The 18,468-nt window shown below is 41.2% G+C and overlaps 1 protein-coding gene across 2 annotated transcripts; it reads left to right on the forward strand.

Moving 5' to 3' along the window:
• The first annotated feature begins 415 nt into the window (after positions 1-415).
• nsmaf (neutral sphingomyelinase (N-SMase) activation associated factor) lies at positions 416-15,614 on the forward strand. Of its 2 annotated transcripts, XM_035519892.1 has the most exons (31): positions 416-584; positions 1,048-1,140; positions 1,966-2,044; positions 2,134-2,198; positions 2,434-2,470; positions 2,604-2,654; positions 2,840-2,911; positions 3,001-3,048; positions 3,154-3,206; positions 3,782-3,911; positions 4,018-4,089; positions 4,214-4,322; positions 4,604-4,780; positions 5,016-5,095; positions 5,701-5,791; positions 5,971-6,034; positions 6,135-6,186; positions 6,301-6,421; positions 6,634-6,765; positions 7,484-7,526; positions 10,576-10,742; positions 10,861-10,969; positions 11,138-11,196; positions 11,318-11,385; positions 11,496-11,563; positions 11,698-11,821; positions 12,185-12,268; positions 12,458-12,608; positions 13,349-13,451; positions 13,586-13,695; positions 13,887-15,614. In XM_035519892.1, exons 1-31 carry the CDS (start codon positions 547-549, stop codon positions 13,979-13,981), a joined length of 2,745 nt encoding a protein of 914 aa, XP_035375785.1. In that variant the 5' UTR covers positions 416-546; the 3' UTR covers positions 13,982-15,614. The 2 variants fall into 2 exon arrangements, 1 of the variants encoding a protein (XP_035375785.1); XR_004775279.1 differs by lacking the exons at positions 13,349-13,451; positions 13,586-13,695; positions 13,887-15,614 and having other exon boundaries at positions 11,698-11,828; positions 12,458-12,550.
• Positions 15,615-18,468: the final 2,854 nt, after the last annotated feature.

Consider the following 18,468-nt stretch of genomic DNA (forward strand, 5'->3'; position numbering starts at 1 on the left):
ACATCCGTGTCGTCATATGGCCACGTGGTATTCCTTAACTAAATAAATAAATCCCAATTCTTAGTTATAGGCTATATGTAACAGTTTTGTAGATTCAAATTGTAGATTCAAGTAACTGCAATACACAGAAATAGTGTGAGCAAAAAGCTTTATGGTCTCATTAATCGCTGGGGCTTTAATTATACCAGTGATTTCATACATGCACACCTATTTCCTCAAATCCTATCACTGCAAAATTAAGATCCACATTATAGGCTAAAGGTTACAAACGTAAATACACAAATAACACAACCACGTTCGTCAGTTAGTAAATTAAAAAACAAAACAAATACATTTTAAAAAGCGTGGCTAGAGAGTGTGGGCATGCGTGCTGCAGCCTCTCTGTGTTGACATGCGCACCAGAGACGGAGAACGAACGAACGAACTACAGCAGTGGGACAGTACTGAGGCATGAACACTGGTCAGTCCTCGCAGTTTTCAAAGGATTTCCGTGTTCAGGGCTACCCTTCGGACGCTCTTTTGTCCTGAGCAGGGTGCGAAACAGCCATGGCGTTTATTGGGAAAAAGACGCGTACCAAAGAGAGGTGGGTTATTCCAGTACGTCTATCTTGTGTTAGACCACTGCTGTGCCCTATAACCCTGTTGGTGCTAGAGGTGAGATATGGTGCGCTCCCTAAAATCCATCCGGCCACGGCGATTTGACTTCAAGCGAGATCGCTGGATCATGCGTTTAGCAGGCCGAAAGTATTTTTTATGCAAAGAACGACGTATACGTTTGGTCAGCCGTGTCACGTATTTTGCATGTGACAGCAAGGAAAAGAAAAAAGGAAGACGTTTTCTGCACGCCTACGTGGTCGACGTTTTGAGATCACAGTTGTTGCCGGAACTTAGACCGGCGCTTTAAATGAACGGCATATTAACTGCTGATGGTTTATCTCTTCATTATAATCTCTGTTTTTTTATTTCTTCTTCTGAACCTTTCAAAAACTTTTCTTATGTTTGACCTCATTGTGGATTCCTAACACACTCTCCCTCTCTCACTTTCAGGTTTTCGCTGTTGTTACTAGATCTCGAAGAATATTATTTTGAGCAGCATACTGCTTATCACATGACAAGCAATGGTAGCAATGTTCCAAACAGGTAAGAACAGTAACTGAAAGTTCCATGAATAAATGATAAGGCATGCATAATGATTATGTTACAAACAGCTTGGAAGTGGGACACAAATGCATTGGGCTAGCTTCCCATACACAGGTCTGGGCCTGAATAATAATACCATTGGAAATACTTTATTTAGGGGTTGGGATGAATGTAGAACAAGGTTTTCAGAGTTCAGAACAGTGTTGTCAGAATGCTTAAACTGTAGTTATTTTTTGTAGAATATCAGTCAGTTCAACAGTTTAAACAGGAAGTAATGTCATCTGTCGGAGCCGTGTTTGTCTCTCAGGCATTATTATTTGACCAACAGTGTCGATCGAGTCACGTTACACACTTGGCCTTCTTTGGGTTGTCGGTATAACAGCGTCCCTGACTGATCAAGAAAACTAACTGCAGGGCCAGAGCTAATGAACTTTCCTTATCAAAATATTATCTGAAAAATCCCAAAGATAATACTATGCTTGTGTCCTTCAAGGGAGATCTTAAATGCCTCCACTATTCCAGTCCTAAAACACCAGTAAAATGGGCTTGCTTCAAAAGTACTATTGTCATAACACAAAAGTCGTGACATACCTCTAATCTCTCATGGTATTGTTTTCCCACCACAGTGAGCTTTGTTTAAAATAATATCTTTTACATATCTGCAGGAGCTCAGTATAACCTGTGTTAAATATTGGTCTGTGTTTTGGCAAAAGAGCTGTAATAGAGACTTGTTTAATGATGTAATCACTAGACATGTTTGCCTACTTTAAGCACATAAACTTGGTAAGTAATTTGTTCCTGTTTCTTTGCTGGTTTGCTGACAAGATGTATGAGGGGCTCGTTAAAGATCTGCTCCAAGTCGGTCATTTTTGAACCAGATGAGGTGAACAAACCAATTCTAAAGGTAAGGATGGTTGTGATAGCCACCCAGAGCCTGGCTCTTAAGCATCACAGGTCTGGGCATCATTTTCTGACCTGCTGCTTTTCTGCTAGATTCCCCTGAAGGACTGCAAGCGGATAGAAGGGCTGGAGGGGAAGGAGGGCAACCCTTTTAAAGAGTGAGCCACCTGCTGCCTGTTCACTGCTCACGATGACAAATGCTCCTAAACCCATCTGCATAGGGAACCTACAGGCACCTCTAGAGCCTCCTGTGTTAGGATGGCAATGCAGGATCCATTGGCATTCGCATAACCTTTGTGCTATGGCTAAATTTAGGGGTTGTTTTTTTTTAATTATTGTTTTTTATGCTGAACTTATAGCCACTTCTGTTTTCACTTCTTTGTTCTATTGCAGAACCAATCCCGCGTGTGTGATCTTGGAAACCAAGCAGGTGAGGCCTGTTCCATGGGTGTGTGCACAGAAGCTATGTGCGCATGCATGGGACTCTGGCTTTTTTCTGTGGCTTTATTTGATGTATTTTGTTTTAAAGCCATGTTTTGCTTTGTTTTTTATTCTTTTAACAGGTTTATCTTATTAAAGAGGAAAATATTGTTGCTCCATACAAATATGAAAGGGTGAGCACATTGTCATGTTGCCTGCTTGTATGTTTGTTTTTTTTTGTGTCTTGGAGGATGTGGGTGGGTGGGTAGCAACATGAGGTTGTCCTCCATTTCTGATTTTTCTGAAAATATTCATTTTCTTGCCTTGCCTTAAACATCAAATAATCTATTTACTACTGATGTTTTAACTTGCTTACTAGGGAGAGAGAACCTTCAGATTCCAACTGGAGATGGCGAGGAAAACAGAAGATATTGTGCAGACGCTGCTTCAGGTGTGCACTGCTGTCCTTAGCCCACCCCCCCATGAGTGGTGGACGGTGGTTGGGGTGGTTTGACTGATGGCTTTGTGTCATTTCTGTAGTTACACAGGGCATCACGTCTGGACAAGCTTGGGGATCAGACAGCCATGGTGCGTAAAACATTTTAAGATGCACCCACACACCTCTGTCCCCTCTTTAACACACTACTGAGTACTGCGTTGCTGATCCTAATGTAACTGCTGACTTTTTTGTAGATTGCTGCCAATTTGCAATCCAGGTTGGCCAGAGCATCTTTTGATAAGAACAGGTAAGGGGTGTTTTTAAAATGAATTCATGGTCTTCTTTGTTTATTTTGGAGCAGAGATGTCTTTTACAATAGACAGGCTGCTGGATTCGAAACATGCTGATCTTCTCACTGAGTTGTGAGGAGCACATGATCACATTTCTCTTGCTGCTTCTCGAGAAGCGTAATGTCATTGCCAGGATGTACAGGTGATGTCATTGTGAGGACGTGCAGGATCTAACACGGGCATCGCTACTGCAGTCAACACCGCTTATGTTGTGCTCCGCATAACTGTCCATATTTTTGTATCGCTAATGGATTTTGGACACTGTAAGGTGTGTGACTGGCATCCTTGCTTGGTAGTGCGCCAGACGTAGCTCTTTCATGGACCTTGATTCTTATCTATGGAGAAATAAGATAAGTAGAATATCTGCATTAAAGGTTAGGATTACTCAGCCACACTTTCTGGCTGGGTGTGAACTGAAACACGTCATTGGCAGTCAGTCTTATCATGGTTTCTAAGCTGCATGTAGATGAAACTTCTTTGTGGTTGTGTGGAGTTTAATGTGCTGGATCAAAGTGTATTTGTGTGTGTGCAGCTTTCAGAGTGTGTGTGAGCGGCCACATATGGAGTGTGAGGCTGAGATGGTGTCTCCGCTGGTGACCAACCCTGGCCATGTCTGCATTACTGACTGCAACCTCTACTTCCAGCCCCTAAATGGCTACCCAGTGAGTCACCAGCCAAACAGCCCTCATTTGGATCCCTTCAGTGTTCGTATTAATGATTAATCTTTGTGTGTGTGTGTGTGTGTGTGTGCGTGCGTGCGTGCGACAGGATTCAGTAGTTCGAATTGAGCTTCATAGTGTCCGGCGCATCTACAAAAGAAGACATGGCTTGCGGCCGTTGGTAAGCGTGTGTTCAAATTTGAAGTTTGGCTATAATACATTTGTATGGTTGTCTGTGTAGGTCATTTATTTGTTTGTGCGTTTATGATTATATGTGTTTATTAATAATGTTTTGTGCATTTCAGGGACTGGAGGTGTTTTGTACAGAGAATGATCTGTGTTCAGATACTTACCTGAAGTTCTACAATACTAAAGACAGGGATGAACTTTACTACTACATCGCCACTTTCCTGGGTATGGTACCCACAGTTACACTTTCCTGTATAAGTTGCATGCACTGATATCGTGTTCCAGTGAGACATGAAAACAGTATCAAAGGAGTAAAAAGAAAGATTTTTAAAATTTGATTGTTCTGCTCCATCTGAAAATGTACCTGAATACCTATCAGTATCTCCTTCTTTTGTTACAATATTGTATAAGTTACATTAGTCAGCTTAAAACAGAGAAGTAATAGCACAATCCAGACAACTTTCTTACAGAATACCTGGGTTAAAGTGTGTGTGTGTGTGTGATAGAGAACCATATAGCGGAACACACAGCTGAGAGCTACATGCTGCAGTGGCAGAGGGGTCACATCTCCAACTATCAGTACCTGCTGCACCTCAACAACCTGGCCGATCGGAGCGTTAATGACCTCTCCCAGTATCCCGTGTTCCCCTGGGTCATCAGTGACTACAATAGCTTGCAGCTGGGTGAGCCCCACACACACACACACACACACACACACACAATTGACTTGGCTGTGAATGACTGCAGAAGATCTCAGATGGGTAAGGTTTAACATTAAGACAACCAAATTATTATTGTGAACTTCACTGTATATAAGTTTGGGCATCACAGTCTGAGCTCAGTGTATACCTTAAAGTCTCCCACAGTGCACCATCAGCATGTCTGTATATTTTGTGTGTGTGTGTTTATTTCTGATAGATTTGTTGAACCCTGCTTCATTTCGGGACCTTAGCAAGCCTGTGGGAGCTTTGAACACAGAGAGACTGGAAAGACTGCTGGTAAGCAACACAGAGACACATCAGAAAAAGTCCAACCCTGCACCCTAATAGCAGGGGTCACAAAGCCCAGCCCTGAACCCTAATAGCAGGGGTCACAAAGCCCAGCCCTGAACCCTAATAGCAGGGGTCACAAAGCCCAGCCCTGAACCCTAATAACAGGGATGTCAGCAATCCCAGTCATTTAGAGATACATCTTTGTCTCCCCAGGGCAAACTCTAGCAATGCAGGCATCCAAGTCCCCTGCCCACATGAGGTGGGATCCTCATTAAATCCACTTCTGCTTCCAAACTGAATTTGAGCTTTCCAGACCCCCCCCCCCCAAAAAAAAAGAAACCAAAAGCTAGGCTCATAGGTTACAGTAGCTTACATCCAATATTTTAGTGTTGAGCCCCTTTGTTTGTGTAGCAGATTTTCAGGTTTATTTGCAGAGATTTCTAAGCTCCGTTTTCAAAAAGAGTTGTTTCATGGCGAGTTATTTTCGTCCCATATTAAGTGTCCTCACTGGATTAAGGACAGCAGACAGTGCTTTTTATTAGTGCTCTCAGTCTTTGTGTGTGTGTGTGTGTGTGTGTGCGCGTGCGTGCATGCGCACGTACATATTACAGGACCGCTACAGGGACATGCCTGAGCCTCGTTTCATGTATGGTAGTCATTACTCCTCTCCAGGATATGTCCTCTTCTACCTTGTCCGAGTGGGTGAGTCCTACCCTGCTTATCTTTATGCTCTTGTGAAAGAGAAACATGTGCGAACACTGAAAATTATTAAAGATATTACTGCAGATGAATCTGTGTGAAGTAATAAACGTGTGTGTGTGTGTGTGTGTGTGTGTGTGTGTGTGTGTGTGTGTGTGTGTGTTTTGGGTCCTTCTCTGAAGCTCCGGAACACATGCTTTGTTTACAGACCGGACGCTTTGATCACGCAGACCGAATGTTCAACAGGTTGTTCAGACACACCTCTTCCACTGCTTTCCCTAAACTGATGTGTTTTTTTTTTTTTTTTTTTAATGTAAATGTATCCCAACTGTCTGTATCTGTACAGTGTTGGAGAGACATGGAAAAACTGCTTGGAGGGAGGCACTGACTTTAAAGAGGTAGGAGGCTAATTTTAATGGTTAGCAATGGCACCATGCAACATAACGCTGCCCCCCCCCCCCCCCCCCATGGCCTTTTATAGCAGCATTTTTAGACTTGTGAGTCTCTTCCAGCTGATTCCTGAGTTCTATGGCACAGAGAGCAGTTTTCTGAAGAACCTGCTGCATTTGAGCCTGGGCCGACGGCAGGGCGGTGGTCAAGTGGAGGACGTGGAGCTTCCCCCATGGGCGTCGGGTAGGTCGACTAGTGCACAGGGTTCCTAGTCTTGAGCTGTTTGTTACCAACCCCATTAAGTCCATTAAACACACCTGTAGACCTTCTTATCATGACAGGACAACTCATGCCAGTGCCATCAATGGACCAGCCTTATTTAATGATGTGTGCATACGTGTGCATGTGTGCATACGTGTGTATGTGTGTGCGTGTGTATGTATGTGTCTGTGTAGATGCAGATGACTTCCTGCAGAAGATGTGCTCTGCGTTGGAGAGTCAGCATGTGTCGGAGCACTTGCACGAATGGATTGATCTGATCTTTGGTTATAAACAGAGAGGAAGTGAAGCCATAGCAGCCCACAATGGTACACACACACATACAAACACACACACAATAGTGCTGTCTTTGAGAATATTAAGAATATTCTGAATTTGGTTATATCAGATTGTAAATAACCCCCCCCCCCCCCCCCAAAAAAAAAAAAAAAACCCAAACATTTTGATTGTGGGGGAAAAACAGGACTGCTGTGGCTTCTACGAGTTCTTGCATGGGTCTTGACCATTGCACTGAATGCACTCCATGATGGGCAGGAGTCACTTTCTGATTTGAAAATGAAATGTAGGTCAAACTGAAACAACCATGTAGTAATGATGGCAGAGAGCTGACAGCTCAGCCTCAGAGAGATTTGCACTCTGAACAAGTTTTGGTCAGAAGGCAAATTGTAAAACCTTGAGATAAAGATCTATAAGTTATAGTTAGCCTACAATTTCAGCTCTCGCAACCTCAGGGCCCATCTCAGAAACATGCACCCAAATGAGTATGCCCTGATATCTGCTAGCATTTTTTATGCTAGCATTTTTGGGAGTTCTAGCATCAAGAATTTAAGTAGCCTACTTTCCTGTTTTTAACGGCACTTTATTGTAAAATATCCCTCAGGATAAAATAAATATTTGAATGAACCTGTGTTTTGTTAGAAGGAATAATTGTCATTTTTGGCCAATTTGACAGCACACGCACACTAACAGTACAGGTACAGCAGTTTTTGATCTTTTACTTATGTAGCTGTTTGTCTTCATTTTCAGTTTTCCATCCACTGACATATGAAGGAGGGATAGACTGTGACAGGTAAAGTAACCATCGTAGTCCCTGCTGGGAGTAATAATTCAGTGTAGCTTCTTGTGTATCTTTTGAAGCATATTCACGTAATGCTGTGATTCTACCTAGTGACTAGTGTGCCAGAAAGAGAACATTTTGGAAGTCCCTATAAATGGTAGTGCTACCAGAAGCTCTTTTTTTATCATTTGAAAACTTTATTACATAAGAATATCCTTCTTTTCACATGTCCTACTGCTTCTAGGAAGGATGTTGTGTTGGTAGCACAAGATATGCTAAGGTGTTCCACTAAACAGTCCAGCAATAATACAGCCTTGTTGTCTTTAGAGGATGATGCTTGTCAGCTGTCTGTTTAATAATGCACAAATAACGTATTGCAAGGGCAAAACATTAACAAACCTCCAAGACCGTGGGGAAGGCACAAGAAGCTAGCGAGTGTTCGGTTTGACAGGAACTGTCCTTTGTCCAGCCGGTACACAATGCAGCAAGGAGATGCAAAACTGCCACAGCCGGGGTGGGGGTTGATGTTCACCAGACCACAAATACACCTCAGATCTCGCCCTCTTCAAAGTAGAATATCTGTGGCACTCAAAGACCGTGAAAGGCTGAGGGAGCAGCAATATTTTCTGCACATGAAACATGAGAAGATATTTCAATGCTACCTTGAGAATCCCCCACCAGTGTTTTGGCCTGATGCTGGAACAGAAGAGTACCTCATAGGCAAAGAGATGGTCAGTTCTAGTTTCTCGAAATTTGATGACTATACAGAGAATTATAGGTCATGGAAGGCATCCTTTTTGAATGTCTGTCTCTCTGAGGTACTGGATGTAATGGCTACATGGTTGGGGAATGAGTCTTCAGAATAGGCATTCAGAACAGAACAGAATTCACTCAGTTTATGTACTCAATCCAGAAGCACTTAGAAGGGTTTGGCAGAGACTTGTGGAGACACGGGGCGCTCGGGACAGACACGTTTGGAAATCAAAGTGTCATGCTTCGTGAACTATGGGACAATCTGCAGGACCTAGAATCTGCAAAGGAGAGCTACTTCCCAGGCCTTACATATTTAGATGGAAGGGGAATTAATTCAATAGTGGAAAACCTCACTTTTCTATATGTAAGAAAGTCTTAGGCTCACTTCCTCTTTTCTTTCTTTTCCTCATATTTAGCCGGGGTAGCCAGCATTATAAATTAGATAAACTTGTAGTCTTCTGCATCAGCTGGCATGACAAGACTGACATTCCTTGGAAGAGCATAGATGAATTAAAGCAGTATAAAAGAGGTCAAGATGGCAGACTCGGTATCCTAATCCTAGAAAACACCACCTTTTGAACAAGTGCAGAAATTTCAGGCACGCCGGTATTAAGAGACGTAAGTTGTTTCTCAAGTTGCTTCTCAAAGATAAACCACATCTGTTATAGATGGCATGAGTCCACCACGCATTTTGCAAAAGAGTACGAGGCAACAGTCTAATGCTCTGAATGTGGTAGCAATAGGCCTGTAGCTGCTCTGCATCTAGGTCCACCTCTTCCACTTGACAATGGACCTAAAACCAATCAGTGTGAATGCAGGGAGCAGAGCGAGGAGCAGAATGGAGATGCATCATTGTTGGCCACCACTAAGTGCACTGAGGTTTGTTATACATCTGGCTACCCCAGGTCATGATTGCTTTCTTCTGCCACAATACACAAACAAGATGTATACATTGCTCAGCGAGCAAAGATAGTGTTGTATCTAAACTGACAGCGTTTTTATGTCTTTCATGTCAAAGCTGACACAGCGCAGATGTCAGTTCTGACACAGTGCAGATGTCCGGTAGGCAAGCCAGCAACTTTTTAAAGATACTATGGATGGAAAACACTTCCCCCACACCTTACATTGCTTGAAAGTTGTTTTGATTCCAGTTGACCCTGAAGAAGTCACTTCTCCAGAAGTAGTACACCTCTACAGATAAGATTCCAGACCCAGAAACGTCTTCTGTCACGATGAGACATTTTAAGAATTTACAAGGTGGCCCTCATAATGCACTGTATGCCCTCACCGTAGGTGACCCATTTCTAGTTGATATGCACAAAACAAACTTATCAAGCTGTCATGCCACATTCCTCAGCCCTTGTCCAAACAGGATCTGAGTAAAAGAAGACCTTCGTCTCCAAACTCGACAAGACCACTCGCACTCGCCTAACCATGGAGAAGATGAATCTGCACCCCCATAAGAAGGCATTCTGTGGAATTTCTGCAAAAGATGTTGGAGAATAAAGAGACTGCTCTTCCTCTAAGGAAGATCTGCTCTCTGCCCATGTTTGGCACTCATCACCCACAGAAGCCCAAAGAGATCAGCGTGGTATTGGACTCAAGTGCTGAATGTCATGGCATATCTCACTACCTCACTGCTGATGTTTTATTGCTTTGTTGAATGTGAGGGCCATGGAGATTATCTATTGTTACACTGATATAAGAATGATGACACTCACAAAGAAGTGAAGGAGTATAGGATAAGAGTCCATGTGTTTGGCAACAGCCTGTCATCTGCTAGTGCCATCTAGTGTATGCAGTGAATTGCCCAAGAGGACGCAACACTGCCCGCCTCAGATGCTGGACAGTTTTTGACAGGAAACATTTAAGTTGATGATGGACTTGCATCAGTGTTCATTGTGGAATAAGCAATTGAGATCCTTGACAGCACTAGACAAATGTTAGTGGAGTGTAATTTGAAACAGTCCAACAGTAACAAAATAATGGAAGTTGCAAACGTATGACCTTGTATTCTTTGGGGGACGTTGCATGTTGGATGTCTGTCTAGTAATACCCAAGGAATGTGTTGTGAGGCTGAACAGTCACTGATTACAGTGGGTACTACTTCATATCTGCACCTCATAACAAAATATGAGGGGGATTTTTCTGTGGAAAGATCTAAATCTATTTCTATGTTTAAAGTTTGCCAGTCAATAAAAACAATTTATATTCGCGCGCGTGTGCGTGCGTGCGTGCGTGCGTGCGTGCGTGTGTGTGTGTACTGCGTGTTTATGCATCATGTGACTTTGTGTTTGTGCACATGTAGTATTGAAGACCCGGATCAGAAGATAGCGATGCTAACTCAAATCCTGGAGTTTGGCCAAACCCCTCGGCAGCTCTTCACCACTCCTCATCCTCAGCGCATCACACCCCGCTTCCACAACATTTCCACAGGAACCAGCCTCAGTGCTACACCCAATGAGCTGTCACCAGGTCAGAGCTGAACTCTGAATACTGAACTCTGCTGCATTAACAAGCATTAACATGAACACAGACTCTATTTGGCTTATGCACACTGTGCTCGTGTGTGTATGCACCTGCCTGAATTCAGTCTCTCCCAGCATGGAGTCTTTTGAGGATCTGACTGAGGAAAGTAAGAAACTTGCCTGGAGCAACATGAACAAACTCTCCCTGCAGTCCAGTCACAAGATACATAAAGAGTAAGTGTGTGTGTGTATGTGTGTATGTGTGTGTGTGTGTGTGTGTGTGTGTGTGTGTGTGTGTGTGTGTGTGTGTGTGTGTGTGTGTGTGTGTGTGTGTCCTTGTGGAAGGATGGTGTCACAATCAGGGTGTAATTCCTTCTTTCCTGTTTTGTGGTGGACACTCAGGGCAGTGACTGGTATTGCTGTGACCCTAAGTGGCACATCCATTTTCTCAACATCTCAAGGTAGGAATTCCATTCCAGACACTGAGCAGCCATCTCTGTTTATTAGATTTGTTGTTTATGTAAATGTGAGTGTTTTAGTTGATTTTCTTTTTTCTTTTTTTTTTTTTTGGTCTTGTCACAGACTCAACCATGAAGATGCTTTCTAAAGAGAATGGTGGATTACAGAGAAGCGTGTCATTTTCCAACATGGTAATTCTCTCTCTCTCTCTCTCTCTCACATGTGCACGCACACACACACACACACACACACACACACACACACACACCTCTAACACAACTCTTTCCCTCTGTGACTCTAGGCTTTGTCGTCCTGTTTAATATTACCTGAAGATAAAACAGTGGTTTGCTCTTCATGGGACAATAACGTGTGAGCACACAGAAGCACGATAATTATCCCCATGCACTAGTTGGCATTTTCACTCCACCCCCCTACCTATGCTCATCTTATTCCTCTGCCTCCAAACTCCTCCCCCCTGTCCCCAAACCCTGCCCTCTCCCCAGCTACTTTTACTCCATAGCTTATGGCAGGAGGCAGGACACGCTCATGGGCCATGATGATGCGGTCAGTCAGGTTTGCTGGAGAGACGACCAGCTGTACACGGCATCTTGGGACTCCACCGTAAAGGTCAGAGGTCTGAGCTCACGCCGCTAGGTCTCCGCTGTGCTGGTGAAACTCGTGTGTCAGTTAGACCTGCATTAGGACGCCTTCACAATGCCTTGTCTGACTACACAGAACTTAGGAGAGTGTTTGCGTCATTGATAGTATCAGTGATGAGGTGGCTCTGTTCACTTGTAAATTCCCATAAGGAATAAAACTGATTCAAACTGCAATCTGAAAATCCTAAAAGCTTAAGCTCTCTTAAACTTAATATGGCATACAAAAATAAAACCTCCTCAGATAATGGAAGTATTCCCACTTTGGAAGTAAAATTGAAATACATTCTGAGGTGGATCCTAAAATGTGTTGCTTGTATGTGTATTTTGACAGGTCTGGAAGTGTGTACCCACTGACATCTCCAGTAATAAGAGGACACGCTTTGAGCTGCTTGCTGAGCTAGAACATGAGGCAGGGGTGAGTGGGTGTTCAGTATTTCAGTCATAGGTAATACTGGAAAAGTCTACAGGTAATACTGTAAGCACCTATACGTAATTTAACCAAGGCCCATAGATAGAAAATTGTTGTAAGGGCCTATATGTAATCTGTTATTAAGAGGGATGTTTGTGTGTGTGTGTGTGTGTGTGTGTGTGTGTGTGTGTGCAGGTTAACACCATAGCTCTGAGCCATGCTGGTACACTCTTGGGTTCGGGCACTAAAGAAGGCACCCTGAGTGTGTGGGACCTCGCCAGCTTCTCCCTCCTGCATCAACTCACCTGCCATTCCGGAAAGATCCACCAGGTGTCCTTCAGTCCTGGTATGTGGATATATTCCCCAAAATAGTTCATGCACAGTGACTACAGATCCATTCCTCATCTATCAAAGTGCTAGTTAGGACTAGGCTATGTGAGCACACTATTAATTTTTCAACGTATTAATCCTCTTGTTAAATTATATTAAATTATATCATGATAATTATGAGTACAAAATGCATTAACATAAAAGCATTAACATAACTAGTAACATTAATTCAAATAAGAAGCCAATACAGTAATGTCATTATACACAAAATAATTTTACATGTAACAATCATTATATTCTGCAAATGCAGCTTTGCCCTAATAAATAACTAGTTGGAGTCACACATTTGTGTGCTTCTGCCACCCCATGTAGAAATTCCTGGGCATTTGACACTGTCTGCAAACTGATTCTGGAAATCCTGAAAATGTATGACTTTTGAGTGCAGGGTTCATAGAATTTTAAAAGCTCTGTTCTAGACATGGAAAGTCAGGCGATTTTGTTTGTAACATCTTTCAATTTTAGTTATATATCAAAATGTTTTACTTTCATGCGTTTCCACATATTGTGTTGGAGTGGTTGTTATGGTTACTTGTTTTTTTCACACTGATTTAACAAAAGTGGCCTGTTTTCCATTCATTATAGGTCATGGAAATCCATTTTTTATTCAGGGAAAAGTCAGAGAATTTGACAGTTGACTTGGAGTGGGAACCGTGTGTGTGTGCGCGTGCGTGTGTGCATATTTTGTGTTTCATTCAGACAGTAGAAACATTCTAAGTGTGGCTGAAGATTCGTGTTTGAAGGTCACAGATGTGCAGACTGGCATGCTTCTCTCAACTGTCCTTGCAGAGGAAGAGCAGAGGTAATACCTCACACACACAAACACACCTCATATATCGATACGTAAACATAAGGCCCAGGAACTTGGTTTAAATCCTCAGAAATGGTCAAGGTGCATAATAAACTAATGGCATTAATGTTTTGGTTTTTTTTCAGATGTTTCTGTTGGGATGGCAACACCGTGCTGTCTGGAGGACAGTCTGGCGCCCTTCTAGTTTGGGACCTACTTGCCAGCAAGGTCATACACAAGATCCCCGCTCACTCAGGTAAGTATACACACACACATATACATATATACACACACACACACACACACACAAACTTTGCTTAATAAAAGGAGTTTTTTGCATTTAAAATGGGTGATCAAGAATGTAAAAATATAGTCAGTGTTATATAGGCCCTACTGTTGAGATGCTTCCACTCAGTCATGCAAGCTAAACCATTTCATCGTTTACAGGTCGAGTCACATATATTTGGATGAATGAGCAATGCAGCAGTGTCATCACAGGAGGAGAAGACAAACAGATCATGTTGTGGAAAACCCAGTACTGAGACGCGTGCACACATACGTTTGCACATCCAGCGGTGTCTGGACACAAGTACTTGCTCTGAAAGACGCGATTCATTGTTGCCAAAGTGGCTCACAGGCCTGTGATCGTGATACTGATACTGAGCAAAGGACTACACTTATCTAAATGCTGGGGATTCAACTTCATCAGAAATCAGGAGTCATTTAACTGAAGTTACTTTTTTTTTTCAGCAAGAACACAATGACCAATGGGTGAGTAACTAAAGCGATCTTTAAATAAGACATGCCACTGACATTTTTTTTTTTTTTTTACTGTTTTATGTTACTGTTTTTACATTTTATTTTTATTAGAAATGAGTATCATTCCTTGTTCATAACATGGACATTGCTGGAATACGGATGTCCTGTGAGTTACTGAAAGGATCGTGTTTCATGCAGGGAGAGTGAAATAAGATCAGGCAAATGTCCTTCCCTTCTCAGCCGTGAAACATTTATGGAAAACATTTTGTTTGTCCAGCCAGATCAGTGTTATTGGTGACTCCTCCCCTGCATGTTGGGGTTCAATTTTTTTATTTAATTTTTTTGTTTGATTTTGTTTTTAATAAACAACCATTTGACTCAGTATATTTATGACCATGCGAAAATAATCTTCATTAAAACATGTGCAATACACACCTTGAAGCATTTAAGTGTATTTTGATCATCCATATGTCTTACTGGGCATAACCTTCCTGAGACTAAATGTTCATGTTGACCCAGAACTAGTTATAAGATTACTAGGACAGAGTAAATGCCCATATGGTAGCAGTTTATCCTATTGTGCATTGTACTGGCTGGGTCATTTTTAGAAAATCTTTGTTCTACTCAGTAGAAGTATTAAACAAAACATGGCCTTGCATTTGCAGCAATTTGTTTGGGCTTAAATGAGAGAAGTAGTCAAGCTTTCTGGCATTTTAAACATAATATGCAAACGTTGCTATGATTCATATATCAGAAAAGTAAAAACAATTAAACTATATGTATTAAATAGATCATGAGAAGGACCTTACCAAGATCTCTTTTCTCGGTTCACATTAGACACCGTGTTATTCACGCAGTCACAACTTGCATGAAGGCTGTCAGTGATTAGTTACAGTGGTATCAGTGTAAGTCCTATCTTATTCTCTTGCAGTTTTATGTCATGAGGTTTTATGGAGGTTTGGTGCATCAACCCTGTCTGAAGTTTCAAAAATGTGCCTTAATTAATGAAAAGTTAGGCTTTGAGATGCTCCCACAAACTCTGCTCATGGGTTTATTTGTTATGTATGCCCATGTTTATGTATAAATAAAGGGTAATAAACTGTGTACAGTTGTTATGCAAACAGGATATGCACTGTATGTATATTTACATATGCAAATACATTGGCATATTAATTTTAATTTAATATTTGATGTAGACTGTATTATTCATATTGTAGAAAGCCCACTCTTCAGTGAAGAGTGTTTTTAATATCTGTAAAAGTAAAAATGCAACAATTCACTAATGAGACATTTGTACAAATGATCATTCTGCATCTCCTCATTGCACAATGCTAAACCAAAGCCTAAAGCTGATGTGGTAGTTTAAGTAAAAAATGCATAGTATGTTTTATTAAAAATTGTGTATATTAACTATTATATTAACTGGTGTCTGATTTATTTTTAATGTTATGTTTTGATACTTTGTAGTTTTGATAAAATCTTTGCTTTTTGTGTTCTGCCTTAAATAAGTCAGGTTCTCCATGCAGATTTCATCTTACTGTAAAAACACACAAATTAGACGCAATGTTTGATAAAGATGTGCATGTGTGAAACACCAGTTACCAGCAGATGGCGATGTTTTGTGTTTAATTCCTGTAGCGTTTGAGTTGTAGAGTTTGAGTACAAGTTCAAGGATTTTCCTTTATTCTATGTTTAACCATTCGGATGCATTGCAATTGAGTGTGTTTGTTTGTTTGTTTGTTTTTCCTCCATGTAAGGGTCTTAAACATGTAGATTGGTAGTACTGCTAGTATAAAATTAACTAAATGTCATGGGATAAACTTGCCCCAAAGTCTGTCATGCCATTCTGAAATTGTATCTTCTCCATAGTGACCATCAAGGTGTAGTAATCAGTTCATATTTGGTTGGAACTACTTACAATAATTCAGATTTATTTTAATGTTAACTGTATTTTAGTTAGAATGCAAGAGGGATTGGTCTGTTTCATGAATGATTCAAATTAATACACATACATTAGTAAAGGAACCACAAAAAGAGTGAATAAGGCAATTTAATATTATGTCCATGCTCCAGAATTGTGAGAGTACTGAGCGAGCTGGGTCATATAAGGAAGCCCTCTAACACCAAAATGATTCAGACATAAGACCAGTCATGTTTGGCAGAATGTTTCCCATTTCCTAGTCAACCTAAGGGTTATTTACAGGAATGATACAAAGTTATTACATGTGCCAGAGATTTGTTGCCAGTACAAATACCTCATGAATAATGTGAATAATGGTGAACTTTTTATAGTTTTTAAAAGTGGGATTTTATAAATGTTTGACTGTATACTGTATATTAAAAAAAGCAGAGTTTTCCTTAAATCGTTCATCTTCTAAACCTCATAATCCAGTTCAGTGGCGCAGGGGCCAGAGTCCGACTTCACAGGACACAAATCAAGAACCAGCCCTAAACAGGGTGCCCTAACAAACAGTTGACCTACCGTTCACACCTTTGGAACGTGGGAGGAAACCAGAGTACTTGCAGGAGATGTACACAAGCACAAGAAAAACGTTCAAACTTCACAGGCAGCAGCCGGGCTGGGAACCGAACAGAAGTCACTGTAGCCATGAGTCACAAATCACCCATGCTTAAATCTAAACAATTCTGATCATGCAACTGTAAAAATGCATAGTCCCCCCCGATATAAAATCTGACCTTATGTTTCAGTCAGTGCAACTAGAACTGAAGGTGACTGGTTCATGACTGACAGCTCAGTGTGCCTGTGACAGTTATCCAACACATTCTTCCACTCACAGTGGAGAGAATGTAACCATGTGACCAGAATGCACCAACACTGTAGCCAGCAGAATGACTGTCATCCTTCCTACACCTGCTGTGTTTAGTTCCCTTCCTTGGGGTTGGAGGGGGTGGGATTACTAAGGTTACTTACTTTCTACAGCGAGACACTCTAATGAACAGCTGTGACAGAACTGATAGAAAAGCGAGAAAGGAAGAGATAAATAGCCAAGCATGAAAAGTTTATTTTTAGTTGATTATGCAATGAAGCAAAAGGTAGAATAAATTAGGATTTTTAAAAATCATCTACAACATAAAATTGGGTTTGCTCTTATGAGTGTAATTTGTTAACAGTATATCTAGGTTACTTTATGATTTATTGTTTTTTAATGCTGTTCCAAAAAAAGGAGATGCAAGTATCTCTTGTATCTCCTTTAAACTATTTTCAGATTCCTTTGTCATATCCATTTATATGTAAAATATGGCACGAGTGCCTGATAAATTCCAGGTGTTCACAGTGCTCTGGAACCACATAAGTAGAATAACCACAGCTAAAGCAATATATTTGCTATATGTTAATCCCAGCAGACACAGCGCTGTCTGTATCTTTGATGATAACCAGGTAGGGAGTCAGAGAAGGGAGCAGAGCATGGTGGAGTTGAAATATGCAGATCTCAAGCCTCAGTGTAATAAGACATACAATGAAAAAGCCTTTAACTGAAAACATTTCCTGACATTTTGCATTTAGCGCTAGTCATGATGTTAACGTGATGAAACCACAATGGATGAATTTCAATAGAGTGTCTAAAATTAAGCAAAAATCCTAGTTGTCTATTAGCAAAAATATTAGCTATTTTCAATAATATACTTTAACAAAATATTTACAATTGGCAAATGAGACTAAGACAACAGCAACAATTTTGTGATATGGTGTATTCCAAAATACAGCTCAGAAGTGTTTTTCCACTTGTTCTTTGGGAAAAACTCCAGTGGAAGAATGTTCAGAGTCAGGATTTATTAAAACAAAGCGCAAATTGAAAAGTTAACAGACACAAACTAGCCAAACTGTTCAACTGTTCTTTTATTGATCTCGTCACTAGGGCCTTCTCTCTCCAAACCAGGTAGCCTTAAGTAGGCTACACATAATTGTCTTATCTGATCACCTGCCTGTTCACCTGGAACACACTCCTCCCATTGCCACACACAACTATTTTGGCTGTACGCATCAATATGGTACTTCCTTGTTGCTGAAGGGTAGGTGCGGTGCGTGTATGTTTGTGTGCGTGTGTACATGTGTGTATGAGAGAGAGAGAGAGAGAGAGAGAGAGAGAGAGAGAGAGAGAGAGAGACATTGACATCTTACCTCAGATTTATGCCATTCTCTTTTGCTCCACAGTGTATGATAGTCCACTGAAGACATAGTGGACATGGATAATACATTTGCCATAAATGGTCACTTTAACTCTTGCATGATTGCTAGCTTCTAAAGAGA

The sequence above is a fragment of the Electrophorus electricus genome, chromosome 19 (assembly GCF_013358815.1).
Source record: "Electrophorus electricus isolate fEleEle1 chromosome 19, fEleEle1.pri, whole genome shotgun sequence".
Classification (NCBI taxonomy): domain Eukaryota; kingdom Metazoa; phylum Chordata; class Actinopteri; order Gymnotiformes; family Gymnotidae; genus Electrophorus; species Electrophorus electricus.

Bases quoted from the DNA above. Each gene is read 5' to 3' on its own strand.
- nsmaf (XM_035519892.1), top strand. From the start codon at position 547: ATGGCGTTTATTGGGAAAAAGACGCGTACCAAAGAGAG. The intron at 3,912-4,017 runs GTGAGTCACCAG...TGCGTGCGACAG, and splicing joins AGCCCCTAAATGGCTACCCA to GATTCAGTAGTTCGAATTGA. The intron at 11,197-11,317 runs GTAGGAATTCCA...GTCTTGTCACAG, and splicing joins CATTTTCTCAACATCTCAAG to ACTCAACCATGAAGATGCTT.